The 16,721-nt window shown below is 48.2% G+C and overlaps 1 protein-coding gene across 1 annotated transcript in view; it reads right to left on the bottom strand.

Moving 5' to 3' along the window:
• LOC139759650 (uncharacterized) overlaps nt 1-16,721 on the bottom strand; it is a 91,261-nt gene that overhangs the window by 39,895 nt on the left and 34,645 nt on the right. The window contains exons 4-5 of the mRNA XM_071682043.1: nt 14,682-14,788; nt 11,274-11,367 (exon numbers count right to left, since the gene is read on the bottom strand). Coding sequence (XP_071538144.1) covers nt 11,274-11,367; nt 14,682-14,788 — 201 coding nt within the window. The remainder of the gene's footprint in view (nt 1-11,273; nt 11,368-14,681; nt 14,789-16,721) is intronic.

A 16,721-nucleotide genomic window follows, 5' to 3' on the forward strand; every position in this document is an offset into this window, starting at 1 on the left:
AGCGAGGGAACGAATAGCTGACCTCAGACACAATGACTTGAACTAAATCAACACACACTTTTAAGCCAAACTTGGAGGGTATTAATAGCCAAACCTGGAAGGTTATTAATAGCCAAATCTGGAAGGTTATTAATAGCCAAATCTGGAAGGTTATTAATAGCCAAGCCTGGAATGGTATTAATAGCCAAGCCTGGAAGGGTATTAATAGCCAAGCCTGGAAGGGTATTAATAGCCAAGCCTGGAAGGGTATTAATAGAATCATTGGAAAGAAAAATAAACAAGTATGTCATGCCAACCCGCTGCAGAAGACTGACGAATCAATGAGGAAATATAACCTTCTGCCACCTGAGGTTAGCCATGTTTACAACATATCCAAAGAAAGAGAAGATCTTAGCCGGTATACATGGTAACCAGCAGCAACATGATGAATGTGATGCCTCACTCACTGAACTTGATGCTGCTCTAACAAGGGCAGGGGCACTGCGCCTGGGAAGGATGGTCTCGCTTACCACATCATAAGACTGCTAAGATGTGGACCGGGTAATCCATTATTAAAACTGTATGATATGAGTTATGCCACGGGTCATGTACCCACAGTCTAATTGTAACAATACCTAAACACAACCAACCTGATGAACCTCGCGCCATCTCTCTGATGAGTTGCCTGTGTAAAGCTTAGGAGAGGATGTTGCTCAACCTACTACTACACAGATTGAGAGAACATATGTCACCTAATGTTAATGGTTTCACACATGGCAAAAGTAGGCACAACTACATCACTGCTTTCCTAACACTTCTTGGGGACGAGGCATAATTACACCACCTGAAAGCTGCGTGTGATATTGTCAATAGGTAAGTTATATGAGTTAGCACAAATGGTGGCCGGCTCCTGAACTGAATACTTGGCTGTTTCTTTACTACTAGAAAGTTAGCTGTGTTGTTTCAAGACTACAGAAGTGAAGTTAAAGACTTGATACTTGGCACTGCTTAAGGTGGAGTACTAAGCCCCACCTAAGGTGGAGTACTAAGCCCCACTTAAGGTGGAGTACTAAGCCCCACTTAAGGTGGAGTACTAAGCCCCACTTAAGGTGGAGTACTAAGCCCCACTTAAGGTGGAGTACTAAGCCCCACTTAAGGTGGAGTACTAAGCCCCACTTAAGGTGGAGCACTAAGCCCCACTTAAGGTGGAGCACTAAGCCCCACTTAAGGTGGAGTACTAAGCCCCACTTAAGGTGGAGTACTAAGCCCCACTTAAGGTGGAGTACTAAGCTCCACTTAAGGTGGAGCACTAAGCCCCACTTAAGGTGGAGCACTAAGCCCCACTTAAGGTGGAGCACTAAGCCCCACTTAAGGTGGAGCACTAAGCCCCACTTAAGGTGGAGTACTAAGCCCCACTTAAGGTGGAGCACTAAGCCCCACTTAAGGTGGAGTACTAAGCCCCACTTAAGGTGGAGCACTAAGCCCCACTTAAGGTGGAGTACTAAGCCCCACTTAAGGTGGAGTACTAAGCCCCACTTAAGGTGGAGTACTAAGCCCCACTTAAGGTGGAGTACTAAGCTCCACTTTCTTCAGTGTGGTAATCAATGCATCATTACTGAGATTGCTTCTACAGTGTCCCAGAAATATCATTATTAGCTATGCTCATGATATTATTGTACACACCAAAACAAATCGTGATATGCAAACTATTGTTAACAGCATACACTGTGACAGCCTTGGCTTCATCATATCTGCAGATAAAACTAAGGTCTTCAATAACCGAATTGATAACGGCCGCAGCCGACCGTCCATGTTAACCATTGCTGGAAAACCGGTTGACTACGTCTCCTTTAGATATGTTGTGGCAGTCCCAGGTGCTGCAGCTTGTGTTACAAATTCAGATCGACAATGTACAGATAAACCCGCAGTTCTTAAAGGTGTTGCAGGATACAACCCTAACTTTGGTGCTAATATCAGAATTGTTAAAATGATGTGCTTATATTAAGTCTCTCATAATTTACCACGCACCACTTTTGGTCCTACGCAACAGCAAAGGTATCAACATGCTTGAAAAAATGCAAAGTGAAGCCTTAAAGATCATACTTGGTTGCCTGAAGTCCACCAAAGTACTCAACATGCAGAAAGAACTTGGTATTCCCGTCATTGAAGACAATAGTGGAGATCCATCTTGTGATACTATGGACTGAGACTTGTGCGTGGTGATCCAGATAGTGTTGTCGCTAAAGAATTGTACAACCATATATGCCGTGGCGCAAGTGAATCTAAATGGATTCACATAACAGCCAATCGCATGACAATGTTTGCTGTACGTAATTGGTTTAAAGTTAGGAAGCAGCATTTCCTGCCTCCCTGACACATAACTCTCTTTGACGTCACTACACCTACTCTTCCACCCAAGAAACTAATGACTTATAATGTTCACCTTCAACACTTAGGCAAAACCCTCGTTGTGGACCATACAGAAACTGCAGACTGACAATAACAGCCCAGTGCATCATGTAGACTGAGGGTTCACTGGCAGAGCTGGCATTGTCATCCAGATTGTTCATAATAGATTACACGAAAATGTTACAATAAACAACTGCTCTACAAACTGAATTGTTCGCCATACTCATCGCTCTTGAACAGGTAGAAATTACTGCCACAAACAGTTTAATGATCTCTGATTCTTTATCTTCATTACTTGCCCTTAACATCCTGAGATCAGAATGTAACATGTTGGTCTCAGACACAAATACTCAGACATTATTACTCAAGGGATTAAAATGAAATTGTTATAGATTCCCTCTCATATAGGCCTCCGTGAGCATGACAAAGCTGATGCTTTAGCCAAACTTGCATTTAGTTAAGGTCATGTTGAAAACAACATTGATTTGTCAGAAGCCTCAAAACTGTAGTTAGAAAGGAAGTAATTAACCACTTTAGAGCAAGAAGTTGAGTTCAGATAATCACAAGTAGAAACATCTTCCATTATAGTGAAATGTGTCAAGTCCAACATGTATATGGACAAAGTAATAAGATCAGCAGATTACATGATGTTGTAACTGCCACACTAAGGCTAGGCTATAGGTACTACTGGCGCTTTGGCCTAACTGGACATGTTAATCATGTGAATTGTAAAGTTTGTGGTCAAAGATCTGGACACCAACTCCAACACTATGTCTTACAATATGAAAAAAGAGCCTTTTAGGGACAGATCTAAACATCCTGCAAGAAATGTCACAACACATTGTTGATAACAAGATACCTGACATTTTAAGTTTATATCCGCTTTTTGCATCTAGTCGGTAAAATGAAACTATGTAATGCATGTAATATCTCATGTAATATCAACCCACTACGGTCTGACTTAGACCCTTTGTGACCCCTGTAATCCTTTTGCGCTCCCGCTCACAGGATGAGTATAGGGTGCACAGTAAACTTGCCGGGGTTACCGGCACAACTTCCAGGTGATGGTGTGTGGCGGGTGAGGGAAACGTGACCTGCACCCCAGTACCACCCTGCCCAAGACACGCGCACGGCCCTCCCTCACTTGATAATGTCAGGTGGAACCCGTCGTTGTCTGCAGGAAGCTCAGTAATGATACTTGGTGACGCCATAACAAAAGCCGTTGATGAACTTGGCCAACATTGCAAAAGTTCCTAAAAAGTGCAATTATGACACAAGTCGTCAGTATCGTTGACCATCCAGCACTCCAAGTCCTAGTTAAGTTTTCCGGTACCACTGTGTAAGGGAACCATGCAACAACTACACTGATCACTAGGGAAGGTGTCAGCCGAGACCTAACTCAAGGTGCAGTGTCTGGTAAAGACGGATTCACCCATGGGTTGCAAGATGAGAGTCTGGTTAATCACATCCTGCCCAGGAGGACACACACACACACACACACACACACACACACACACACACACACACACACACACACACACACACACACACACTGCCTCTCGAAGCCAAATTTACATGACTAATTCAGAGTGACTCAAGTCTGACCTAGATGCGAGTGACTCATTCATTTGATGTTTTTTTTATGAACTGTCTCGCTTCAGCCTGCTGTGGGGCGGCACCCTAGTACCTGCTGTGGGGCAGCACCCTCATACCGTTAGACGTGTGACACAAGGGTTCCTGACCCTGGGCGTGTGGAGGCCGACCACATGGCGTCCATCCTGAATGGTTGGGAGAGTAGTGTGTGGCGGAGGCGATGTGTGTGACGTGGTGGTGGGAGCACACAGTGCGCTTGTTGCACGTAGTGCATTCGTTAGTGCGAGGCGGGAGCTGTTTTTTGTGTATTGTAAGATAAATGAAATAAAGAATGGTTTATTGAATTCAAGCCACCATTCTGCTAAAAATACACTGGTGACGAATTACATGATTGGGGGTCATAGTAGTGTATGTTGTCCAGGCCAGAGCGGACATCCTCGTACTCCATATAGTAAGTGTGTATATATACGGTCAGTCACTTACTGACTTCATCCAGTGCACTGAAATGTTACGTAATTGGTATTTTGTCTTATAGTGAGTACTCCTGATTACACTCATCCCTTCACCTGATGAACCATTTACACAACCACTAAGACTTACTGATTTAACTTTATTTTACATAGGCATTGTTTACATCTCTCTACCTGCCATTTCGCTATGTGAGCCAAGCACCACACTCCTGCACGTAGCCAACCATACCATGGTTCAGGGACCGACCCATCATGCAGTACTCCTCACACATCCTGATCTCACACTTTCACTCATAACCTTTCGTCTGGTCACGACCTGGGGGTCACAACCTGGAGCGTGTGTGGTCACGACCTGGGGGTCACGACCTCGAGCGTGTGTGGTCACGACCTGGGGGTCACGACCTGGGGCGTGTGTGGTCACGACCTGGGGGTCACGACCTGGAGCGTGTGTGGTCACGACCTGGAGCGTGTGTGGTCACGACCTGGAGCGTGTGTGGTCACGACCTGGAGCGTGTGTGGTCACGACCTGGGGCGTGTGTGGTCACGACCTGGAGCGTGTGTGGTCACGACCTGGGGGTCACGACCTGGATCGTGTGTGGTCACGACCTGGAGCGTGTGTGGTCACGACCTGGGGCGTGTGTGGTCACGACCTGGAGCGTGTGTGGTCACGACCTGGGGGTCACGACCTGGAGCGTGTGTGGTCACGACCTGGAGCGTGTGTGGTCACGACCTGGGGCGTGTGTGGTCACGACCTGGAGCGTGTGTGGTCACGACCTGGGGCGTGTGTGGTCACGACCTGGAGCGTGTGTGGTCACGACCTGGAGCGTGTGAGAGCTATTACATGTGTCACAGCCAGTGGTGGGTCCCTCCAGCTGACACCACCAGTACATAACACTTCCTCCCGCGGGTCTGGCGAGGTCCTGCAGGACCGGATTCTGCCTCGGATCAGACAAGGTTTGTCGCTTGGCCACGCACGCCCGTGTGTCGTGAGGAGTCAATTGTTGCTCCCCACACCTGGTGAGGTACTGTCCACACCTGGTGAGGTACTGTCCAGTGACTTACTGTCCACTTCTGGTGAGGTACTGTCCACACCTGGTGAGGTACTGTCCAGTGACTTACTGTCCACTTCTGGTGAGGTACTGTCCACACCTGGTGAGGTACTGTCCAGTGACTTACTGTCCACACCTGGTGAGGTACTGTCCACACCTGGTGAGGTACTGTCCAGTGACTTACTGTCCACACCTGGTGAGGTACTGTCCAGTGACTTACTGTCCACACCTGGTGAGGTACTATCCACACCTGGTGAGGTACTGTCCAGTGACTTACTGTCCACACCTGGTGAGGTACTGTCCAGTGACTTACTGTCCACACCTGGTGAGTTACTGGAACACACCAGACCTGATCTTTCCTAGTAATGACGTCACTTGTCCTTCTCCCATTTTTCCTAGTTATAATAGTCATCTTTCATGTTGCACCTTCTCTTCCCTCGTACATCCTTTTCGATAAGTCTTCCCTGCCACGACTGCTTCTAGTGTTACATTTATCATCCATATTATGTCATTGTTTCCTGCCCATCCTCCTTCGTCTCCCACTTCCCCCCAGCTACTTTGTGTCACAGTCTTGATGTGTTTAAGTGCCTCTCCCTCAGTTGGTGTGAGAACGTAACAACATTATCAGTACGTGTCTGGCTCTGTCTGGTTGCCTGGGGTTGGCAGGCGCTCACACCAACCACCCACACTTTATTTTACACGAGTGTAAGTCTGGCATTTTGTTACATGTTGTTTTACGAAGGTCTGGCAGGAGGTCCTGTACAACCCAGGCACTGGGCCAGCCCTAGACGCCTCAGGTACTGGCACAACCCTGTATACCCTCAGGTACTGGCACAACCCTGTATACCCTCAGGTACTGGCACAACCCTGTATACCCTCAGGTACTGGCACAATCCTGTATACCCTCAGGTACTGGCACAACCCTGTATACCCTCAGGTACTGGCACAATCCTGTATACCCTCAGGTACTGGCACAACCCTGTATGCCCTCAGGTACTGGCACAATCCTGTATACCCTCAGGTACTGGCACAACCCTGTATGCCCTCAGGTACTGGCACAATCCTGTATGCCCTCAGGTACTGGCACAACCCTGTATGCCCTCAGGTACTGGCACAATCCTGTATACCCTCAGGTACTGGCACAACCCTGTATGCCCTCAGGTACTGGCACAATCCTGTATACCCTCAGGTACTGGCACAACCCTGTATACCCTCAGGTACTGGCACAATCCTGTATACCCTCAGCTACTGGCACAATCCTGTATACCTTCAGGTACTGGCACAATCCTGTATACCCTCAGGTACTGGCACAGTCCTGTACTGCCCAGGTAGTGGTCCAGTCCCTGATACACGAGTGCCTCCCTCACTGTTCAAGATCAACACAGGATCTTGTACTGGCAGACCTGGAACAACATTATCAAGATTCTTACCGAAAGAAAAAAATTATTTCCCAGTAATGGAATGATAAATGATCAGACTAATGCTTATTATGATGATAGTTGTGACACACACACACACACACACACCATGGGAAAGCATGGGTCAGGACCTTGTCCTGCAGGGTAAACAGGGCAGTAATTAGGTCATCAGTGGATGTCATCAATGGTGGTGTTGTGTTGACCGGATGTCCCAGCTGAGCCTGACTCCCACTTCCAGCAGGCAGCCGGCCGCCTGGCCATACTAGGTGTTCCTGCCCACGTTGTGGCCTTCGCCAGAGTCTTACATCGTACGTTTTGTGATTGGCTGTTGAGGGGACGTGCCTGGCTTGGAAGGTAACCACTGTAGGAAAAATGAGCCGCGTCCGGCTGGCCCACTTGTCATCATGTTCAAGGATTTCCTCGTCCACTCCTAATTTGAATCTGTTTACCTCGACATGATTGAGTCAGTGTATATGTGCGCCATTGTCATCGTCTCCGTGTATTGTGGGGTTTCCAGGCTTGTAAGGGACCGACAGACAAACACTATTGTACAGTCACTCGACGTTTGGTATATGTTGCCATGTGAGGATAATGGTGGAGGCTGTGCCTCATGCTGCTGCTTCATGCCCATCTTATGCTGGAACGCTGAGGTTATGTGCCACCACCGTAGGCCGGCCACCTGGCGCGCTAATTTACCACTTTCCTTTATCGTAACTCACTGTCACTCATGATAAAGTACTACTTTCGTAACCTGTGTTAGGTCAGGTTGCACAGTTGTATTTACCCTCTGTATATCTACGTCACAAGTGTAGCTACGTGTGTGGCAACAGATACAGTTAAATGGTCTGCCTCGTCATACAAACTCACGAGCGGCTGTCGCCAGTCACTTGATGCCCGGGGGCGTGGGCGTCTGGCGCTGTGTGAGGGGGTACGTCAGTGAGCGGATCCCTTGCCTGGTGGCGTCTACCTGGTGCTGGTCATCCCAGGTAGGCTCAGGTAACCTGGGCTGCTGGTGGCCGCTACAGACGGTAAGTCGTCATTATGGAGATACGTGGGGAGAGAAATTTCCTCGTACGTGTGACGTATGACGGGTGACGAATATAAGTGACCGGGTGTGGGGGCCATGATAACCTGGTCCACGGCAGACGGAGCAGCCTTGGCAAACACAGCACGCACGATATGCATGACGGGAGTCGTAAGGCTTCCAGCTACTGCGCTCTGCCTCACCGAGGAAAAGGCAGCACGACAGAAACCTTAAAGTAATGTTTCCTGAGGTTAGAGGGTTTACCACAGTGGGGGCGTGCCCATGTACACTGATAATATACCAGTGGGTGGTGGCACGAGCCCGGCTCAGGTCTGGCATTACTCGGAACAAATTACCTCCCGACGGTCGCCGCGAGCATCCCACTGAGGCGGGCCACAGACGTGTCAGGCAAGAGTGATCCAAGTATGACTTGTACCTGACGCTGGACGCTGCCCATCCTGGCTCCTGGCCATGCACCAGTCGTTGTCTTGCAAGTGTAAGTAAAACCCTGTGAGGTCTGACCCAGACCCTTTGTGACCCCTGTAATCCTTACAGGATGAACATGCGGTGCACAATAAACTTGCCGGGGACACCGGCACAAATCAATCAGTAAAAGTAAGTAGAGGTGGTGAGTGCAAGTAAGTAAGTAGAGGTGGTAAGTACAAGTAAGTAAGTACAGGTGATAAGTACAAGTAAGTAAGTAGAGGTGGTAAGTACAAGTAAGTAAGTACAGATGGTAAGTGCAAGTAAACAGAATCACTGAAATATTCATTAAGGAATGTACTACACGTATGATGCCCCCTGTTGGCGAGTGGTGGGTCCAGCACATGTCTTCCCGGTACTGGTGACTTTGTAGGTGTTCCTAGTATTGCTGGAGGTACTGGGAGACAGACACTACTGAACATAAAGGCACAAGGTCATCTGGACAACCCCACCCAATTCTTCATTGATAATTTCGCTGTCGATGTTGCCACCTGCCTTCTACACACACACACACACACACACACACCAGCTTCAGGGCATATCTTGAATGGCACCACACACTTGTATTCACATGTGTCAGTATATACTAATTATTCCAAGTGAGATGTATTGGCTGGACTTCTCTGACTTATTATGACCACATTGGTGCTGACTTATTATACTGTGGAGATATTAGGCAGCGTTAGACCTATAACGTATAAGGTATAACAAAGGAAAGGAATAAGAATAACAAGATAATAAAGGAAGGCATAAGGTATAACAGAGGAAGGGAATGAGTATAACAATAAAAGAAGGCCAGAGAAAATTAGAAAAGAATATTTTGGATAAGTCAGGAGATAATGCAAAACTCTTCCATAAATTCATGAGCCGCAGGAACTTGTCAGTTAAAAAGTGGTAATCATGCAAAGGCATTCAGTGAGAAGAGCTGTAAAGAATGGTGTAAATATATGCTGAGGTGAATGACAAGTTCAAGGTTGGTTTGACATTGGAATGGGGAGGTCAAGCGTTGAAGTATCCAGAAGACATGATCAGTCTACTGAAGGCCAAAACCTATAAAAAGTTCATGGTCTTGATGAAGTACTTCATATTTGCTGAAGTGTTCAGATACCTCTGTCGAGCCTCCTGAAATGTTCAGGATATCACTCAAAGAAGGAAAAGTGTTAACCAAGGGAATGGAAGAACGCAGTTGTCTAACGTATCTTCAGGAAATAAGACCGGGAAGTGACGCTGAACTACAGCTTTTCTGACGACTGTGGTCTGTATAATACTGAATGACGTACACACAGTGTAAATGAAAGACGACTTGCAAGGTTACCACAAACTGCCAAAGCGAGAGAGAACAAGGATCCAGGGACACAAGGTTATGTATAAAGCTGGTACACCTGTATGGGAGCTCCATTGTAGTAGACTGTGTTTCTGGACTGTCGGAAACATTTGACACTTGGGTTTGTAGAGAGGACAGACTCATTCGATGGATACAGAATTACGTATCTAAGAAGAAGAGAACTTTTGATGCATGTTAGAAGAGCCTTCTCGAAAGGGGTTGTGTTCACCAGCAGTGTGTGCCGCAGGGCTTACGTCTGGGACCATTGCTCTTCTTGATCTATATAAATGAATTGTGAAGGATTAAAGCGATACCTTGATATGACTGCGGGTGATACTGAGATGATGAAGGAAGCAATGAAGGTGGATGATATCATCTTATGAGGGGATCTAGTGGGTCAACTCTAAGGATGATATGATAAATGTTGATGAAATTCAGTCCAGGTAAATGTAGAGAATAATGAGGATAAGACACACGGAAAGAAGACCTCTATATGAATATCATCAAGGAGAAAATAAGTGGAGGAATGTGAGTGTGTGTGAGAGCGACTTCTGAGTCGACATTGTCCTAAGCTGTCACCAGATTCCCAGTCTGGAAGATCTGTAAAGGAAACCAAGTATGTATGTACTGGAATGTGGTCCATCCTCATGTTTGCTCACCGTACTGGAAAAAGCATAAAAAAAGAAACCTAATAGAAGAGGTCCAGAGGAAAGCAATAAAGATATCAGAATTAAGAAAATTGAGTTCTAGTGAGAGACCATGAATTTGTCCACCTTGAAAGAGAGAAAGTAATGAATGACTTGATCACGACATTTATACCTTTTAAACCAGTTTGATGTTCTTACTAGAGAGCGGTTCGTCGAAAGATACAGAACTGGATGACTTAACATAGAATTAACCAAGATATTTATCAGAGAAGATTAAAGAAGTAACTTTATTAGACGATAGTGGTAAATAAATAGAATTGAACGAAATTGTAAATGATGACAACATACGGTAGGTTAGAAAACTGTGTAATAATGGAGAAAATCAAGAGATGTGGCTGCACCAGTGCAAAACTCCATCTCCGTACAGTACATATAAGTAGTTATATCAGCAGTGAGCCAGACCATCACTGCTACGTTAGCATTGGAGCACACTATTGGTGCACACCACACTGGATCACTCTACCAGTGTGAGGCAGGCCGGGGAGACGATGCTTGCTGACTTACAACTTAGAGAATCACAAGAGCAGTAACCCCCCCCCACACACACACCACCACCACAACATGACCACTGATGATGGTCATCTCACGATTAAGGAACGTCAGGATGACCCAAGTTTGCAGTACATGTACACCCAACTACGTGGCTCATATCACAAATAACACTATGACTGCTTATACTAACCCACACATGCACAGTATTGGATATATATATATATATATATATATATATATATATATATATATATATATAGAGAGAGAGAGAGAGAGAGAGAGAGAGAGAGAGAGAGAGAGAGAGCTAGTCAGTTCGAGTACTCACCGCACATGTAGAGGGACGGGTTGCACACATTCTCAAAGTGTAGGACGGCACAGTTCCTGGGGGCGGCTGCACACTGCTTCCAGTAGCACGTGACCTGAGCAAGACAGGGAACAGCTATATGTAAGGAGCACCATCGTACGTCACCTATAACAGTACTGGAGTAAGGTACAGTTTGTTGCAGAAGCAAAATATATGGGTTAAAGGTGCCCCAAGACCGCCTTATCCCAGCCTAACTCAGAGTAAGCCAAGCGTGGGAGAAGCCAGCACACCGTGGCAACCAGAGAAGCCAGCACACTGTGGCAACCAGAGAAGCCAGCACATTGTGGCAACCAGAGAAGCCAGCACATTGTGGCAACCAGAGAAGCCAGCACACCGTGGCAACCAGAGAAGCCAGCACATTGTGGCAACCAGAGAAGCCAGCACATTGTGGCAACCAGAGAAGCCAGCACACTGTGGCAACCAGAGAAGCCAGCACATTGTGGCAACCAGAGAAGCCAGCACATTGTGGCAACCAGAGAAGCCAGCACACTGTGGCAACCAGAGAAGCCAGCACATTGTGGCAACCAGAGAAGCCAGCACACTGTGGCAACCAGAGAAGCCAGCACATTGTGGCAACCAGAGAAGCCAGCACATTGTGGCAACCAGAGAAGCCAGCACACTGTGGCAACCAGAGAAGCCAGCACATTGTGGCAACCAGAGAAGCCAGCACATTGTGGCAACCAGAGAAGCCAGCACATTGTGGCAACCAGAGAAGCCAGCACATTGTGGCAACCAGAGAAGCCAGCACATTGTGGCAACCAGAGAAGCCAGCACATTGTGGCAACCAGAGAAGCCAGCACATTGTGGCAACCAGAGAAGCCAGCACATTGTGGCAACCAGAGAAGCCAGCACATTGTGGCAACCAGAGAAGCCAGCACATTGTGGCAACCAGAGAAGCCAGCACATTGTGGCAACCAGAGAAGCCAGCACATTGTGGCAACCAGAGAAGCCAGCACATTGTGGCAACCAGAGAAGCCAGCACATTGTGGCAACCAGAGAAGCCAGCACATTGTGGCAACCAGAGAAGCCAGCACATTGTGGCAACCAGAGAAGCCAGCACATTGTGGCAACCAGAGAAGCCAGCACATTGTGGCAACCAGAGAAGCCAGCACATTGTGGCAACCAGAGAAGCCAGCACACCGTGGCAACCAGAGAAGCCAGCACACTGTGGCAACCAGAGAAGCCAGCACATTGTGGCAACCAGAGAAGCCAGCACACCGTGGCAACCAGAGAAGCCAGCACACTGTGGCAACCAGAGAAGCCAGCACATTGTGGCAACCAGAGAAGCCGGCACATTGTGGCAACCAGAGAAGCCAGCACATTGTGGCAACCAGAGAAGCCAGCACATTGTGGCAACCAGAGAAGCCAGCACACCGTGGCAACCAGAGAAGCCAGCACATTGTGGCAACCAGAGAAGCCAGCACATTGTGGCAACCAGAGAAACCAGCACACCGTGGCAACCAGAGAAGCCAGCACATTGTGGCAACCAGAGAAGCCAGCACACCGTGGCAACCAGAGAAGCCAGCACACTGTGGCAACCAGAGAAGCCAGCACACCGTGGCAACCAGAGAAGCCAGCACATTGTGGCAACCAGAGAAGCCAGCACACCGTGGCAACCAGAGAAGCCAGCACACTGTGGCAACCAGAGAAGCCAGCACACCGTGGCAACCAGAGAAGCCAGCACATTGTGGCAACCAGAGAAGCCAGCACACTGTGGCAACCAGAGAAGCCAGCACACCGTGGCAACCAGAGAAGCCAGCACACTGTGGCAACCAGAGAAGCCAGCACACTGTGGCAACCAGAGAAGCCAGCACACTGTGGCAACCAGCGAAGCCAGCACACTGTGGCAACCAGAGAAGCCAGTACATTGTGGCAACCAGAGAAGCCAGCACACTGTGGCAACCAGAGAAGCCAGCACATTGTGGCAACCAGAGAAGCCAGCACATTGTGGCAACCAGAGAAGCCAGCACATTGTGGCAACCAGAGAAGCCAGCACACTGTGGCAACCAGAGAAGCCAGCACATTGTGGCAACCAGAGAAGCCAGCACACTGTGGCAACCAAGAAAACTGGTATTTTATGCCGATGTTTACTGACGTTTACAGACACCTTTATCAACTCTTGTCTCGTATACTCCATTTGCCTGAGTGATGCTGAGACTCCCAGCAACAGTCAAGAGCTGAGATTTTTATAATGTCAAGCAGACGGAGCTGGGCTGGCTGCCCTGACATATTCCCAGACATGTTACTTAGACTAACGATTTGCCGGTCAGTAATGTGTGAGGAAGATATGACTACACACACGTCTTGTACTGAGGAAACAGGATAAACACTTGATAGTGAGATGCTAACATGGGTAAGATAACAGACGGACAGTTACTATGATCTTGCCATGTTGTCATAATCCCTGGTGAAAATGGAGACAGAAGGAAATGATAGGTTAGTGACGGTGGTGGGGCTGGACAGGTTAGTGACGGTGGAGGGGCTGGACAGGTTAGTGACGGTGGTGGGGCTGGACAGGTTAGTGACGGTGGTGGGGCTGGACAGGTTAGTGACGGTGGAGGGGCTGGACAGGTTAGTGACGGTGGAGGGGCTGGACAGGTTAGTGACGGTGGTGGGGCTGGACAGGTTAGTGACGGTGGAGGGGCTGGACAGGTTAGTGACGGTGGAGGGGCTGGACAGGTTAGTGACGGTGGTGGGGCTGGACAGGTTAGTGACGGTGGTGGGGCTGGACAGGTTAGTGACGGTGGTGGGGCTGGACAGGTTAGTGACGGTGGAGGGGCTGGACAGGTTAGTGACGGTGGTGGGGCTGGACAGGTTAGTGACGGTGGAGGGGCTGGACAGGTTAGTGACGGTGGTGGGGCTGGACAGGTTAGTGACGGTGGAGGGGCTGGACAGGTTAGTGACGGTGGTGGGGCTGGACAGGTTAGTGACGGTGGTGGGGCTGGACAGGTTAGTGACGGTGGTAGGGCTGGACAGGCGTGTAGTGTAAAAGTTATAGATCGTCACGGCCGAGATGTGGTAGACTTGTTACGGAGGCACTAGTGACGTGGTGGTACCGCATAGTGTGGGGCAAGTGTTACGTGACGGTCTATTATAGGTTAAACTGATGTTATGGAAATATAAACCTTCATACTAGGCCGACCAGCGACCAGTGTGAGGGACAGACAGAGGCCAAGAGCGACACCAAGAGTCACAGCTGTGGTGGTGATGACTACGGGCAGCGTGGATATAGATAGCCAGGAGTAACAAAGAGGAATATTGAAGATTATTGGTGTTGATATGTGGCATTAGTACACCATTGTGATCTTAGTTATGATAGGAGTCGTAGTGATGGTGAGGGATGGAGGAGGAGGAGGAGGAGGGACACACCTGGCTCTGGTAGCAGATGCAGTAGTGGCAGGGATGGTCGCGGGGGATGGCAGTCTCGCTGGGGTAGGCCCGGTCACCCACCACACACGACCCTCGGCTGTCAGACCCTGTAACAACAACAACAGTAAACATTTAGTTACACTTTACTGCTTTTGTCCACAAGTTGGCAGTTGATTCCTACCACAGTATAGGTTAGGTCATTTCTCATTACAAATTGTAGAATTTAGGGGAAGATGCAGTTGATGAACGCGCTACACACATGATATAAACACACCCACCTGCTGCACCCGACTGACTACATATTACAGTTTCTAGTGTATACCAGTTGGCAGGCCACTGCCACAACTGTGCCTCAGTCGATGCCGTGTCTTTTGGAAAAGTAAAGTAATGAAATTATTCAAATGGAAAGAAAGAAAAATTTCAACGAAGATTAATTTGATCTCTGATGCTTGTAGATACGACATTTGAACGCAAGATGGTTGTAGGAAGAAGGGAAGATGAAGAAAGAAAGAGAATCTTGCAGTTTGGTTGTGAGAGAAAATAGGAAGCATCATAACGAGCGACCCGAGAGTGACTGGTCTCCACACGGCAACTACTGGAAGCAGATCCTTGATGTAGGTCCAGCTGTTACGGCTTGGGATACACACACTCATGCCTCTCGACACCAGTGGCCGAAACAATACCTGTAAACCAGAGAGAGAGAAGCAACAACGAGGCAGACAGAAAGACACGTCATTAGAGAGGTGACAGCAGGAGACATAGTAAGACGCAGGCTTTTGGCTCCACTTTGACCATAAAGAGAGGCGAATGAAACACGCCAGACATACGAGCGCTCAGTGCTCTGTTTCTTGTGTGTGAGGAGGGAGACCTTTGTGGATGTGGAGCTGCCGCTCACAAGAAAAGTGAATAAGGTAACAGCTTCTGGGAAGCAGATTATGTAATGTTCATCGTGTCCAGGAGAGTGTGGTGGAAATGGTCATGGCTAATATGTCCGTGTTGTTGAACGGGTGACATGTGGTGTTCTGAGATTTGCTAGTAGCAAACAAGTGAGATTTAGTAAGATATATAGTGAAAATTTCTCTTTTCACCAGGTAACTGCTTTTCCATTAGGATATGCAGCACAAACCCGAAGTAAACGCGGAAATATGCGAGAAAAAGAAGAAGGCATGGAGAGAGGAGGAGAAAGCGAGGTGAAGAGTGTGGTGCGCCATCCTCGGGGTAAATGTAATTAAGTTTAAAAGATAAAGAAAGACTCGCGTAAGGCTAGATGGACGAACACGGGTGATACACCACCATCACGAGGGACTGGAGACAACAGGCTTGCATGTACTGACTTCAAGATTTACAGTGACCTTGACGAGTTGGAGGGGGTCTCCATTGTCATTAGAATCATTGACTGAATCAAGATAGAAGATAAATATGGCTCAAAGACAGTTACAAAGATGCATAATAATGATAAAGTAAAAGCGAGAACAGAATGGGAGGAGGATACTGTGTGTTTGAAAAGAAATGTCTGTAATCATCTGCTAAAAAACATTCTCAATTAAGAACGTGTTGTGAGGCGTAACCTGTACTGGTACGCAGTGATGGTGGGCAGCAGACGTAGCCAAGACTGGTACGCAGTGATGGTGGGCAGCAGACGTAGCCAAGACTGGTACGCAGTGATGGTGGGCAGCAGACGTAGCCAAGACTGGTACGCAGTGATGGTGGGCAGCAGACGTAGCCAAGACTGGTACGCAGTGATGGTGGGCAGCAGACGTAGCCAAGACTGGTACGCAGTTATGGTGGGCAGCAGACGTAGCCAAGACTGGTACGCAGTGATGGTGGGCAGCAGACGTAGCCAAGACTGGTACGCAGTTATGGTGGGCAGCAGACGTAGCCAAGACTGGTACGCAGTGATGGTGGGCAGCAGACGTAGCCAAGACTGGTACGCAGTTATGGTGGGCAGCAGACGTAGCCAAGACTGGTACGCAGTTATGGTGGGCAGCAGACGTAGCCAAGACTGGTACGCAGTGATGGTGGGCAGCAGACGTAGCCAAG

Source organism: Panulirus ornatus, chromosome 33 (assembly GCF_036320965.1).
Source record: "Panulirus ornatus isolate Po-2019 chromosome 33, ASM3632096v1, whole genome shotgun sequence".
NCBI classification, from domain to species: Eukaryota; Metazoa; Arthropoda; class Malacostraca; order Decapoda; family Palinuridae; genus Panulirus; species Panulirus ornatus.